At 33.6% G+C, this 15,754-nt stretch overlaps 1 protein-coding gene across 30 annotated transcripts in view; it reads left to right on the forward strand.

Moving 5' to 3' along the window:
- The window catches only part of FUT8 (fucosyltransferase 8), a 461,812-nt gene that overhangs the window by 430,165 nt on the left and 15,893 nt on the right, over positions 1-15,754 (forward strand). For all 30 annotated transcript variants that reach the window (XM_056810912.1, XM_007473055.3, XM_056810923.1 and 27 more), the window contains 2 exons: positions 8,211-8,457; positions 11,931-12,107. In XM_056810912.1, the coding sequence (XP_056666890.1) occupies positions 8,211-8,457; positions 11,931-12,107 (424 nt within the window). The remainder of the gene's footprint in view (positions 1-8,210; positions 8,458-11,930; positions 12,108-15,754) is intronic.

Consider the following 15,754-nt stretch of genomic DNA (forward strand, 5'->3'; position numbering starts at 1 on the left):
AAAGAGACTTCTTACAAAATGGGGGGTAATCTTTAAATATATTTAATATAAAAGCAAAACGTCAATAAAACTGAAAGTTAGCCAAAAAATATGAGTAATGAATGAAAATAAAAAGAAGGGGACTATTTATCCAAGTTAGGGTAAGCTCTTCCCACTTCACCTTGTTTATTACCTCCATAAAATATCAACATTCCTTGGAACTGATTCTACAGATTTCCTAGAAGGGGTAAAGAGTTTTTAAAAAGAGAGAGTAGAATGAAAATGTTTCTGGTAAAAGAAAATTCCAAATGAATATCACTAAAATAGAAGAATGGATGAGGTTTGTGGGAGAGGGGCATGGAAAATTAAGTATCATACTTTTATCTCAACTAGAAAAGAGAAAGGAAAGATGAGGGAGAGAGTGACAGAGCAAAAAATGAAAACCAACTTAAACTCTAAAATTATTACTATAGTTAACTGGATTGATTTCTTCTTAATAAAAATAAAAAGAATTGATGAATTGGTATAAACATACAACCCAACAATTTATTGCACAAAAGAAACACACTTAAGCATAGGCATGTAGAAAATGAGAAGGCTAGAACAAAGTCTGCTATATTTCTGACAGGCAACTCTAAAAAGAGTTGAAGTTGCAGTTGTGATACCAGACCCCAACAATAAAAATAGATAAAGTCAAAAGCAAAAAGGATTAAAAAAAAAACAAATGTATATGTACCAAATGGCACCATGGCTAAGCTCATAAAAGAAAAACTAAGCATATTGCAAAAAAGACATTGATAGTAACATGTTAACTTCCCAGAACTGGCTAAATCAAGAAACAGAAAGAAAATAGGAAGGAATATATGAACTGAAGAAATTGTTGTTAAAACTAGTTATAACTGACCTTGATTGCTTCTAAATAAAAATACTAAAATCTATAAATATTTCTCATTATCCACATGTATTTTTCATTATTTTTATAAAAACTGATCAAATATCAAGGTCTAAAGTAATCAGAAACAAATATTTTAAAAAACAGAAGTAACAAACACCTTATTTACAAACCAAATGTAATTAAATTAGTAATGGATAAAGGAAATGGGAGTAAAAGATGGAATTAAGTAATGATACCCCAAATAATGATTGGGGGGAACCCCAACAAATTATAGAAAAAAATAAATATTTATGTTAAAGAAAGAACAACCTAGATTTGGGAAATACAGCTAAAGTAGTCATTAGAAAACACTGAAAATTTATATTAACAAAAAAAAAGAGAGAGAGAAATTATTTGAGCATGTAATTAAAAATAAATTAATGATCTTAAAACAAGAACAAAAGAAAGGAGTATTGTAAATTAGAGTAGACAGAGAGAAACTAATATAAAAAGAATATAGAACTTATAAACAAAAATCTTTCCTAAATACTGAAATCAACAAGCTATTTGCCTGCCTTATCAAGAAAAAGAAAAAAATAAAAGATACCAAAATAAAAAATTAACAGGGTATTGACGCAAAAATAAAACAAACTATCGGAAACTATTATGCAAAATTATATGCCAGGAAAATGGATAATTCAAAAGAAACTGAAGAGTATCTACAAAAATATAAAATACCCAACCAAGAAAACAAAAAATAGATAGTAAACAATTTAATATTATAAAAATAAATCAAGCTAGCCATAAATGAATTGTATAGAGAGTAGAGGAAGGAAGCTTGGTGCCAGTATAAGTGAATTCTATTAAATATTAAAAGGTATTAGTATCTATACCAAAATCCTCTCATGAGACAATCAAGTACCTGTTTGAACCTGGAAGAGGCAAAACAGAATAAAATATTTTCACAAAGACTACAACAATATTTCCCAAAAAAAGTATGACTAAGTGGGATTCATATCAAAGACACAAAAATGGTTTAGAATTAGTATAAAAATGAGAATAACTAATAATAAAAACAATTATGACACTATTTTAATAGCTGCAGAAAAATGTTTTCACAATATAATACTCATTCATGTTTTTGAAAAATTATGAAACAAATAGATTTTATTCTAATTAAAAGCACTTTAAAAAAAAAACCCTTACCTTCCATAGAATCAATACTGGGTATTAGTTCTAAGGCAGAAGAACAGTAAGAGCTAGACAATGGGGGTTAAGTGACTTGCCCAGGGTCACACAGATAGGCAGTGTCTGAGGCCATATTTGAACCTGAGGGAGGCTGGAAAATGGCCAAACTTGAGGGCCTAACAAGCTGACCTGTCAGAACGGTAAATATACCAAATCCTAGCAGGAAGGCCTAATGAGCTGGTCAGCCTTGAGAAACTTGTCAGAACCGTAAATATGCCAAACCTCCAGCTGCAGTAGGTACCAGATAAAGGCCAGGAAGACCCCAACAAATATGTCAAACAACAGGTCAGGGGGACCCCAACAATATAGAATTGTCAAAGCTCCAAGAATAGTAGGAAGCCCATAAGAGCCATACATGCAGGCAAAATTCCAAGGATGGTATATAGTAGATAAGGTACCTACAGAAAAGTATAAAAAGCCCAGCCTGTCAGAAGCAACTCGGAACTCTGACGATAGAGGTTCCCACTGATGCGCGTATCAGTTCAATAAATGGCTCCTCTCTGCCAGTTTGCATTGTTCATGGACTTCCATGGTGGTGGGTAAAATCCCGGACCTTAACAAACCCATGACCTCCCGTCTCTAGGCCTGGTTCTCAATCCACTGAACCACCCAGCTGCCCCCTAAACGCACTTAAAAAAAAATAGAGTTAGCATTATTTATAAATGAGAAACACTAGAAGTTTTCTCAATATAACCAGGTTACTGAACCTTGTGTTTGACAACATTATAGATATTTTAGCTATACCAATAAGAGGGGAAAACAACCAAACATAAAAACATTACGTAATAAGAGAGAGAGACAACACAAACACAAAATGGAAGACACTACAAACTTTAAAATCATATTCCCATACATAAAGGGATCAAATTCTCCCTCCCACTCCCCACCCTCCAAATGAGTAGAGAATTCAGTATGAAAACATAACCTTTAAAGGTTTTCCCTATTTGGATGTAACTTAATAGGGTACTTAGAATACACTATTGAATCAGTGAATAAATGAATTGTTATAGTAATTAATTGCAGCAAGATAGCAAGATAAAAACACACCCACAAAATCATGAGTATATATCAATACAGTACTAATGAGAACCAGGAAGAAATGGTCAGAAAAATTCCATTCAAAATAACTACAAAATCCATAAAATGTCTAGTAGCCTATGAAGATTCACATAAAGTTTATATAATTACCATGAATACTTTTTACAGAAATTAAAATAAATGGAAAGATATTCAGTGTTCATGGTTGGACCATCCCAATATGTTGAAAATAAAAATGTTATTCAGGTTAATGAACCATACCCAAAAATTACCAAGGAGACACTTTTTTTAGAAATAAACAGAATAATAGAACTCATTTGGAAAAATGAAAGCACTAGAATCTCAAGGTAAAAATGAGAAAAATTACAAATAAAGGAGGCTTAGCAGTACTAAAAAAAAAACCACAAAAGTTATCAAAAACTTTTTTAAGTAGGTCATTAGGACAGATTGGATGAGCAATAAACAAACAATTGCTAAGTTTGATAAACACTAGAACATAAATTAATGAGGGAACTATTTTCTTTTTTACAAGAACTGTTAAAACTAGTAAGCAGTTCAGCAGAAATTACATTGTCTATAAACTTGTACCAGATTCTACAATAAGCTTAAATTGCATTTATGACCTGAATATAAAAGTTCATGCCATTAAAAAAAATTAGAAAGCAAGAGATTAAACACCTTCTAGGGGAATTTTTTTTCTATAAGAAATATTCATATTAATATACTTGTTCTTAACATCATCAGCATTTCTCAATATATGTATCCCTCTCTCACTCCTGAGTGTCAATGCTTATATCAATGACTATCAAAGAAACAAACCAATACATCAAGCAAGTTCAATACCAGATCATTTTGTTAGTTATTACTTTATAATACAGTTTAAAATAGGATACTACTAGACCTCCTTCTTTTATGCCCAAAGAGTTATAAGAGGTATACCTCTTGACCTAGCAATACCACTGTTAGATTTATTTCCCAAAGTAATCAGGGAAAAAGGAAGAGGAACGTATGTGTTTTAAAATGTTTATAGTAACTCCATTTGTAGTGGAAAAGAATTGGAACTTGACAGGATGCCCATCAAATGGCGAATGTCTAGACAACTTGGGGCATATGATTCTGATGGAATTACTATGGCACCATAAGAAATGACAAGCAGATTAATTTTTTTTAATAGTGTAAGACCTACATGAAAGTACAAAGAGTGAAATGAACAGAACCAAGAGAGTATTATATACAGCATCAGAAACATTTTTTGAAGAATAACTTGTATATGTCTACTTACAAAGAAAGATTTGATAAATAGAAATAAATAAGACATAGTTGAGGTTTTTTTCTTAGCTCTTACTTTCTGTTTTGGAATCAATGCTGTTTATTGACTCCAAGGCAGAAGAGCAATAAGGGCTAGGCAGTGGGGGTTAAGTGACTTGCCCAGGGTCACTGAGACTAGATTTGAGCCCAGGACCTCCCCCCACCTAGACCTGGCTCTTAATCCCCACTATGCCTTCTAGCTGCCCCTGGGATACAGTATATCTATATCTACAACTATCTATATGGGGGGGGGGGGGGAGATCAAATGATGCCTTCTCTAGTATGGAAAAGAGAGGGAGACACCTGGGAATTATAATGTAACCAACAACCAAGTTTTAAAATTTAAAGCAACAATAACAAAACCCAAATTCTACATTCTATATCATGTGCTGCATGCATTTACATCACTGTTGCAATCAGTTTTTTTCCTTTAATACTGGTTCTGCTTATTCCACTTTGCATTAGTATATATGTTTTCTCACACATCCCTATAGTCTTCATAGGAAATCAATCTTTCCCTCCTCTTTCTCCCCTTTCTCCTATAGAACACTGGGCCTAGAGTCAAGAAAATTTGAATACAAATCCAGTCTTGGATACTTACTAATTGTCTGACTCTGGGCAAGTCTCTTAACCTCTGTTTGCCTCAGTTTCTTCAACTGTTAAATGGGGATATTCTTACAAGGTTGCTGTGAGGATCAAATGATATTTGATCAAATATTTGTAAAAAGTGCTTAGCACAGTACCTGGCAGGTAGTAGATACTATATAAATGCTTCCACTTGTACTCCTTTTTTCTTCTTCCTTCTTCTTTATTCTTCTTCTGGATTTTTCCTGTATTCTAAAAAAAGGTGATAACTGGTCAAGTGGACATCTTTTTTTTCTCTCTCCTGTTTGTTTGTTTGTTTGTTTGTTTGTTTGTTTGTTTGTTTTTGCAATTACATGTAGAAACAGTTTTTGACAATTGTTTTTTGGCATTTTAAAAAGTCAGATATTCTCTCTCCCTCCCCTTCTCACCCCAGGTGGTAAGTCCGATATCTATTATACTCATCAATAGCCATCTAAATGAAGAAGTGCCTTGTGTTATAAGGAAGAGAGGATTAGCGAAACTTTGCAAGGGGCATGAGACTAATAGGGAGAGAATTCTAGAATGGGAAAGTAAGGGAGAGACAGTTAACTGAGGTTTAGGGGTCTTTCTCTAGGTTTGACCTGGAGAGACAGGCTGCTTCTCCTTAGTGGCTGATACTACCTTATATTACCCTGAATTCCCTATTCTGTTTTGCTGTCCGACTGCCCTCACTGCTCTGCTACTCTGCTGCCTTGCCTGCTTTGCTGATTAGTTTTATCTACTGTAGTTCTTGGTGATCCTGAACCATTTTGCATCTGATTGTGAGACCAGGCCTAGGTCCTTTTGGATTACACTTACACAGACCCTTTCCTTAAAACCAGCTAAGGGGGGTTTAGTTTAATTTAGCCAAGATCAGGGACTGGGAATTTAGGCAGTTAGGAAGGATTTGAGTAGGGGAAAATCACCTGAAGAAATCTCTGTGAAGAGATAATAGATCCTAAGGTATTCATTAGGAAATTAGCTATAGGTTATCCCATACCCTTCTACCTTATTTCTTTTATTAAACCTACTTCCCATTTTATTGAAGTGATCTTGTGTGTGTCAGTCTCTGCCTGACTGGGTTTGTTGGCCTTCTTAAACCTGTTAATCTTCTGATGCTGACCCAAACCTGTCCATCTGGTCCCGTCCCTAAATTACTCTCCTAACACTTTCTACTAAAATCAGATATAACTCCTTTTCTTTTATTATGCTTATAGTCTAGCCTCACTGAGGGACACTAATCTTTTGTACTTGACAGAAAATGAAAAATTATTTTAATTTGTAAATGAAAACATCCTTGGCTTAATCGCTTTCTAGATATTTAATATTAATGCAGTTGAGATTAGGTAGTTCTTAACTCATTTTAAAAATATAAAAATCTTTAGTATTACATGGAGCTTTTTTCTTTGTAGGTTTTGGTGATGGGTGCCTTTCCTTCTAAAAGCTATTGGTAAGAGGGGTGGGTACAGAATAGACCATTCTATGTAAAGTCTTTTCCCACATTTTTTTTTCTTTTGTACAGAAGAAATCTGCATCTGGTTAAATTGAAAAGTCAAAAAGCACCCTAGAATGGAAAAGTAGATTATAAGAAAGTTGCTTGAAAGCAGGAGATTTCATATTAAAAAGGGGGAAGGGAGGAGTTGATTCATAACTTTGCCTTGATAATCCTCACTTGCAAAAAAAAAAAAAGGTGAACTTGGTGATTGCTAAATCAAGGAACCTCCAAATTCTCTTCAAGCTCTAAGTCCTAGGAGATTCATTTGGAAGGAAGAATAGTAATTTATTTGCAGTCAGAGCAATGCCCATGCCTGGATTATTATGCATCTTCATGGCTTCCTGAATACTGCGTAGGTAGCCTCAGTTTGCCATACCTCATGGATGACTCTGGTTATATTGATGTAATTGAAAAATGCATCTCATTCTTTTTCTGAACAAGCCTAATTGCTGCTTCTCATATGATAGAAGTGCCAAAGCAAGCTCTTCCTTAACTAGTGAACTGTGCAATAGCAGTGGTAAATTCTTGCCACTTGCCTTTTATTGGTGTAACAAATGTCATGTTTCAAGAGCTTTGTTTATAAGGGTCTTGAAATGCTGGAATGTAAGTGAAAATATTAAATAGATAATTTTAATTATAACTTATACAAAGCATTATTTCTTCTATTGAAGGAAGTCATTGGCTTGACTGACCATGTTTATTGACCAGATCATTTAATAATTTTTCAAAACATTTTGCAAATGTGCAGAAAAATGGAATTTGAAGTATGTAGTTTATTTTGATGGAGAATACATTTTAAATTTCAAGGTTTATTTGCCACAAATGCTTTCTTTCATTAATGGTCCAATGATTAACTGTGATTCTAATTCATTATGCAGGATGACAACATCCTAACTGAAATTATTTTGTATGTTCAGGTTAATACCTTTCATTATTGAAAATTTAATTCAGTACATTTAATACTCAATCTTTCTGCTGGTATCTTTCTGTCTTCTGGTTATTATTGTTACAGTCTTAATATGCATCAACTCTGGGGACCCTAGCTGCTCATTTTGCCTTGTATTTGCTTAACATTATGTTATAAAAATTTGTTATATGGCAGTATCTTTAATAGCATATGAGGGCTAGGTGCCGAGAGAAATAGCCTACTACAAACGGAATATTTCACTTCCATCCTAACTTTCAAATGTCAGGCAGATCAATATACAATAAACACTGATTTTATTGTTTTCATTAAGAAATAAGCCCTAAGGACTGGTTAGTACAAAAATAAGTCTCTCTGGGTACTAAAGATACTTCAGGATTATCCAGTTATTTTTTTAGGATAATCATTTTTTCCTTAAATAGAGACAGATGCTTGGCTTACAATTGGAACTATTAGGCAGCCCCAGACAGTAATGATTTGCAAGAATCACTGTGCTTTCTACTTCCCATTTTCTGGTTTATTTTGACAAATTGTAGTGAGTAAGCTCATATTCATATTTCAGAAACAGCAACAACAAAAACCAGAACCATTCCAATTCCTCTATCCCTGTTGGCATCATGTTAATATCCTATGTTGACCATTTGGAATGTTCATTGCCAACTTTGGATCATGTTTTTGACTCAGTCACCAGGATGGCATACCCATTAAGGTTCATTGTACATTGTGATCTTCTCTTGTAGGTGAGATAAATGACAAAAACATTCAAGTGGTAGAGCTTCCCATTGTTGACAGCCTTCATCCACGGCCACCTTATTTACCACTGGCTGTTCCAGAAGACCTTGCAGATCGACTAGTGAGGATCCATGGAGATCCTGCCGTATGGTGGGTTTCCCAGTTTGTCAAATACTTAATCCGTCCACAGCCTTGGTTAGAAAAGGAAATTGAAGAGGCCACCAAAAAGCTTGGTTTCAAGCATCCAGTTATCGGGTAAGAATCTGATCTGCTTATTCATATTTTAATCTGTATCAGAATTTACAATGAATTTGGGGGTGTCCAGTATTCTTCAACATGTTTTCACACCTCCACCAAGAAACCGAAAAATATACCTCATGTACCTGGTCACCTCTCAGATAATCACTCCCCAAAACCCCTACATTTTCCTAGAACAGCTGAGATGCTAATTCTTAATCCATAGACTGGCACTGGAACCAGGACAGCCTGTATAATTAGAATTCTTTCCCCTTTCTAGAGAAATTAATCAAATTGAAACTATTAATTTTGTAGGATAAAATATGAAATCAGGCAGCCTAATGGGGCCATGAAGTAAGGATGTCATCCTTATAACATTTCTTTGATTTGTTTTAAGAGCCAGAGTTCTGGATTTGGAGTCAGAAATCAGAATTCAAATCCTTCCTCTGATACTACCTATACGAGGTTGGACAAATCACTCAGCAACAAAGAGCCAAAGTTTCCTCATGTGTCAAATGTGTCAAACTAGATAGTCTTGGAGGTTCCATCTAGCTCTATATCTATGATTCTCTAATAATAACTTTTTTTCCCCCTCCATACACTCCACGATCCATTTGAACAGACCTACTTGCCCTCAATATGCCATCTCTGGTCTGTGCTTATTCCCTGCCTGTCTCCCATGCCTGCATGCTTTCCTTCCTCACCTCTAACTCATACCTCTCCTGGCTTTCTGAAAGTCTCAGTGCAAGCCTTAACTTCTGTAATAGACCTCCAGCTACTAATGACTACTCTCCTCTGAGATTACCTTCCATCTACTCAAGTTTTTATCTTATATGTGCCTTGTTGTTTATATCTCCCCCATTAGACTGTGATCTTGAGGACAGAAACTTTTTACTTTACTTTATATAACTAGAACTTAACACATAATAAACAATTAATAAATGTTTAAAAAACTTTTATACTAGTTTGATACTGTTTTATGTACCTACTACCTAAAAATTACTTTAAGGAAAAAGACATGAGTTATTCAAATTACATAAAAAAAATATCTTAGGTCCTCTCAGGTTCACCACATGTACCTTTACTTAACATTATGCTTATGTTAAAGGAGAGGTGTCAGGAAATGTTGTAAGCAAGTAAGAATCCTAATGAAGATCTTAGATTTGGAATGTCAAAGGTAAAGCCTTCAGGCAGGATCTGACCTATATAAGGTTATTCTCTGTTCAGTGGCACATTTCCTTTATAAAAACAGCTTAAATTCAATTCATAGGATCATAGATTTAGCAGTAGAAGGGACTCTAAATTATTTAATCCAACCCTGTTATTTTACAGGTAATGATTCTTGTATTTTCTATAAATATAAATTTGTCCCAGTATTTTTTCTAAAATGTACATTTGATTGAGCTTTTCCCTACCCTAGAGCTATGTATTGATGCCGTTAACCAATATGTTTGGTTACTTCACAAGTGCAAATGGAAATAATGATAAGCATCAATGTCATTTCACCAGCTCAGGTTCCTTCTCTCTTTCCTTGATATCATTCAACTCACAATGCCATATCATCATCATCATCTCTCAATTACTTTTTCCTTTCTCTCCAGCACATTATAAAGAAACTCTACAAAAAAAGCAGCAAAGAAGGTTGAGTGTTTCCCTGTTTAGCATTACCCACTCTCTAAGCTGCTTTCTTTAGTTTCAGAGGACCAGGAAGGAGGAGTTTAATTCCTTTGAGACTAGAATTCAAGGTGGAAGGGCTGATAATGCAGCAACTTTATGATCACTTAGAGTATTAGAGCCATTTATTCTGTTTGTAAATGAGGAGAATGACCTTACCATGATATAAGAATACAAAGTTATTATAACTGAAAAGTTATAGAATTTTACAAGTGGAAGTTATTTAAATGTAAATATTTACCAAGCAAGTCCCATTGGTTAAACTGGTATTTCATATATGAAGTTTACCATGATTCATTAAATCTAAAACCAAATGCTGGCATTTTATGCAATAGGGAAACTAGAAATTTTCCCATTAAACACAGGAATAAAGGAAAGATATGCCCTTTTGTTTTAGACATAGTTCAAGTGATATCAGTAAGACAAATGAAAGCCAATAAAGGCCTAAAAATGGACAAATAGAAGAATAAAACCATTTCTTTTTGCTGATGACTTGATAGTTTACACAGAAAACTCCAAAGAATCAACAAAGCAGTGAACTAAGAAAATAGTTGCACTGAGCTAGCAAGATAGAAAATAAACCTGTGAAAACCAACAGCATTTCTATGTAACAATAACAAAACCCAGTAAAAAAATAATAGAAAGGGAAAGCCTATTCAGAATAACTACAAAATCCACAAACTATTTACCAGTCTACCAAGGCACATTTAAGACTTGTATAGGTAGAACTACAAAAAACTTTCCAAAGAAATAAAAAATAAATATTTGAAAAGACATTCAGAGTCATGAAGTATATCAATATAATAAAAAAAGATAATACTATCTAAAATTATTTTCATATTTACCAACTTAGTGTTATACTGATTAAATTACCAAGATGATTCTTTATATATCTAGATAAAATTATATTAATTTGGAGCAACAAAAGTTCTCGAAAGTAGAAAGTTAAGGTAGAATAGAACTTTACATATCTCAAATTAAAGTATGAACTAGTAAACAATAACATTTTTTTGCTATTTGTTTAAAAATAGGAAAAAATTCATCAGTGGAAAAAACTAGATAAGGAAGAATTGGAAGCAGTTGAATTCCACAACTCAATGTTCAATTATTCTGAGAACATAAATTACCTGAGAATAGCTTGCCTAAAGAAGTTTGGCCAAAATTAAATTTAGCTCAGTATCTTTTAACTTATGCTACAGTAAGCTCAAAATAAATATGAGACCTAAATATTGAAGATCACACCATAAAATATTTAGAAGAGAAACTATGCCAAATTAGTTACCTTTCATAAGGATGACTATAGAGAATTTTTAACCAAACAAGATATAGGTAATATATTACAAAAGGTAATATGGGTTGTTTTGATTACATGCAATTGAAAAACTTTTATACCAATGTAATCAATTCAATTAGGATTTGAAGGGAAGATGTTGACTTGGAAAATATCTTTGCAGCAAATACCTCTGGAAAGCATTGGTTGGGTATTAAAGATATATAGATAACTAACACAAATATTTAAGACTAAAAGCTGTCTTTCCATGAGATTCATAGTCAAGTGATTTTTAAAAATAGTTTTCAAGAGAAGAGTGAACAATTAACTTTGTGAACTATAGCTTCAAATCACTAATATTAGAAATATAAATTGGAATCATAGACTTCCATTTGATGTGTTTCTGATTCATCATTTGATTTCTCTGTTAGAATGCATTTTATGGAATTGATTTTTCTACTGTAGTTTCTCTTTTATATAACCATTGTTCAATGCTCTTTGCAACTATACACTAGTAGAGTCTAAGTTCCTTCTTTTGTCTCCCTAGAGTTCATGTTCGGCGTACAGACAAAGTGGGGACAGAAGCTGCATTCCATCCCATTGAGGAATACATGGTACATGTTGAAGAGCATTTCCAGCTTCTTGAACGCAGAATACATGTGGACAAAAAAAGAGTTTATCTGGCCACAGATGATCCTTCCTTATTGAAGGAGGCAAAGTCCAAGTAAGTTAACAAGCTGAGTTTCCAAATGACAATAATTGTGTGCAGATGGTTCTTCCAGTTGACAAAGAACTTCAGTCTTGAATTTTAATTGTTTAAAGTATATTTGTACACATATTTACCTGGCTCCTTGTATCAGTAACATATGAATCTGAAATATATTAGGCCATATAGTTTTGCAGTTATCATCATCAGAGGTATTTAAGTGCTTATCAAAACATGACTTATAGATGCTGCATATACCTGATGTAAGGGTTACAATAGGAGTTTTGACAAAATAAGAGAGTAGCTTTTAATAATTTAAGTTTTAATGAGAATATAGTAGAGTTGTAAATCAATATTATCCCTTTAAGCCAGAGAAAAGAAAACTTCTAGCAGCTTTAACAATTAACAGTTTAGTTTAATTAACATAGAAATAGTAAAAGAATATAGTAAAATGAATATAGGAAAGGAGAGAAATATAGGAAAGAGGTAAGAGAAAGAAAATTTCCTGATGTCTATATCAGTTATTCAATAATTACCTATAATTACTACCTATAATTGCCATTAGAGAAAGTCCCTTCAGCTTAGCTCACCAGGCAGAATATATATATATATATATATATATATATATATATATATATATATATATATATATATATATATATCCCAACCACCAACTAGTCGCCACAATTTTATTAATGAAAGGTTGCTTTATTTTCTGATGTGTGATATGTAAGTACATGGTAGGTGTAGGAGGCTAATAACCAAGGGAGCCTTTGGTCAATTGAGTCTTCCACCAAACCAACTTGATGAAAGTATAGCATATGAGAGGTAGGTAACAAAGATAATAAGATGAAGTGGTCTATTTGCTCTTAGTAAAGGACATATCCCTTATAGACTTGGCCAATCAAGTTCAGTATTCTGGCAGTCAAGAAGAAAGATGATTCTGGAGGAAGAACACTCCTCTTACCTGCAGAACTTCACTCTAGATTGACCCTTGATCTGTGCAGCTTTTTTTTGGTTATTGTTGTTGTTGGCCAAAGAATGACTGATTTTTTATTTATCCAGTGACCCTATAATTCCATCAAGTACACTGAAAAATTTTTTCATGCCTCCTAAAGGAAAACAAAAGTATTACATTTTACTTAATTAAGGTTATTTATTCATAGATTTCTTTCTCTGATTTGTTTCGCCCTGGTTTAGGAATTAAGACCACATTTATATCATAGAAGGAATTTAGTGGGGTCCTTTTTCCAATTTTTGGAAAAAACTTGTGACCTTGGAATGAATTTTTCTTTGATCCATCTAGAACTACAGTTTTGTTCTTTGGTGGTTCATTTTTGACTTCTCAATTTTTTTCTCAAAGATTGAATTTAAGTTCATTATTTTTCTGTTAATCTGAATGTTTTATATTTTTGTAGACATATCCATTTCATTTAAATTGTCAATCTTGGCATAAAGTTGGGTAAAATAGTTTTTAAATATGATTTTCCTTATCAGTCTTTTGCTGCGATTTTGCAGTTTTCATTTTTTTTTAAACCCTTACCCTCTCTTTTAGAAGCAATATTGTATATTGGTTCTAAGGAAGGAGAGTGGTAAGGGCTAGGCAATGGGGGTTAAGTGTCTTGCCTAGGGTCATACAGCTAGGAAATATCTGAGGCCAGATTTGAACCCAGGGCCTCCTGTCTCCAGGCCTGGCTCTCAATCCACTGAGCCACCCAGCTGCCCTCTCCTGTTTTCATTTTTAACATTGACTTAGTTTCTTTCTTTAAGTCAAATTGTCTAATGACTTTGTTTTCTTTTTAAAATAAAGCTGGGGGGGGGGGGGAGCTGGGTGGCTCAGGAGATTGAGAGCCAGGCCCAGAAGTAGGAGGTCCTGGGTTCAAATCTGACCTCAGACACTTCTTAGCTGTGTGACCCTGGGCAAGTCCCTTAACCCCCATTGCCTAGCCCTTACCACTCTTCTGCCTAGGAACCAATTCACAGTATTGATTCTAAGACAGAAGGTTAGGGTTTCAAATAAATTAATCAATTAAATGAAATAAAGCTTCCTATTTATTCTTATATTGCTTTCAATTTTGTTAAGTTCTCCATTGATTTTAAAATTTTTATTTCTTATTTAATTTGGGTTTTATAATTATAATTAGGTTGGTTTTCTAGAGTGTGTTTTTTTTTTAACAAAAACCAAGTGTTTTCTTCACAACAGTTCTAATTCTAAAGGTAGACAGTACAAATATCATTAATTCATTTCACAGACAAGAAAACTGAAACTCTGAAATGTCGATTACTTTGCCTTTCTAGTTAGTGGTGGAATGAGGACTAAAAGGGCTCTGTGTTTTACCATTACATTACACTATTGTATAAATATCAATGGATCAGAAATATAGGTCCAAAGGGACCCTAATGGTCATCAAGACTAATAACCACACATTTTGGTTGAGGAAATGAAGGCCTAAAAAGTTTTTAATTTCCCCAAAATAACACAACCAGTATATATCTGAATTGGGATTTGGGAACTGGTCTTCCAGAGTCAGAGTCTAGTGCTTGGTCCAATAATACTATGCAAATCATTGTCATATAAGTGATTACCATAACCTAGTTTTTATAAATCTGTTTTGAGGCAAACTTTTGGCACCAAATGAATAATTTGGACACAACATTTTGTAAATATTTAATAATTCATTCAGTTATGTTACTAGTTAGAAAAAGAGAAAAACATTACAATCTTTCATTTTAAAACATAGACTAGATTTATGTAGTATTTGTATATTAACAATTTATTTTATAGACTCTGCCTAGTACTCTGTAATTACCAGCTAATCCTTGTAACATAGGTGACAGTGTTTACTTTGATTGTGGGAAGAATAAAGCTAAAATATTCTCTTTCTTGTCTTGTATCAAAGTCCATGTAGCAGTTCTCCATACTTAAAGATGATATATAGTGGTTGCAGGATCCTTCGCTTTTTTCCTTTTTGTACTTGCTTGAATGTCTTGTCAGTCTCCTCAGAGATTTCCAGAGTGTTTTAAATGCTGTTTCCTTTCTTCCTTGTGTTCTAGTAAAAACCTTTGGTAGCTCTGGTTTTCATTTCTCAAAAAAACTTGATATAGGCAAGTCTTAAAAGCTGTCCCTTTGTTTCAATACCCCAAATCATGAATCTGACCCTCGCTAGTGCTGTCATTTTATACACAATCCAAAGCCAGAAAACTAGAGGAAGAAATCAACATAATGATTATAATAGCCCCTGAAAATTCAGAGCCAAACATATTATATTCTATTGTTCAAGCTCAGTATGTGACACCTAAAATAGATTTTTGGAAAGGAATAAAGTTTATCATGTAGAGACTTTACATAATTGGTTGCTAAGTGTAGATGAGCAGATGATGTTTTATGGATGGGAAGCCTTAAGATTCTCTAGATTAGAAATTGCTACTGTTAGTGAAGGAAGTTTTAACTTGGTAGTGTGGATGACTGTGATGGCTGTATCTAATCTGAATATGTAGCTTTTATTTATCTGAGTACTGTGGCACAGTATTAAAGCTGTTTAAAAAACAGAATCCCAAAACCAGGTCAAACCTAATCCTTTCAAAACTATCCAGGGGATAGCTAGGTGGTTCAGTGGATTGAGAATCAGGCCTAGAGATGGGAGGTCTTGGGTTCAAATTTGGCC

The sequence above is a fragment of the Monodelphis domestica genome, chromosome 1 (genome assembly GCF_027887165.1).
Source record: "Monodelphis domestica isolate mMonDom1 chromosome 1, mMonDom1.pri, whole genome shotgun sequence".
Classification (NCBI taxonomy): domain Eukaryota; kingdom Metazoa; phylum Chordata; class Mammalia; order Didelphimorphia; family Didelphidae; genus Monodelphis; species Monodelphis domestica.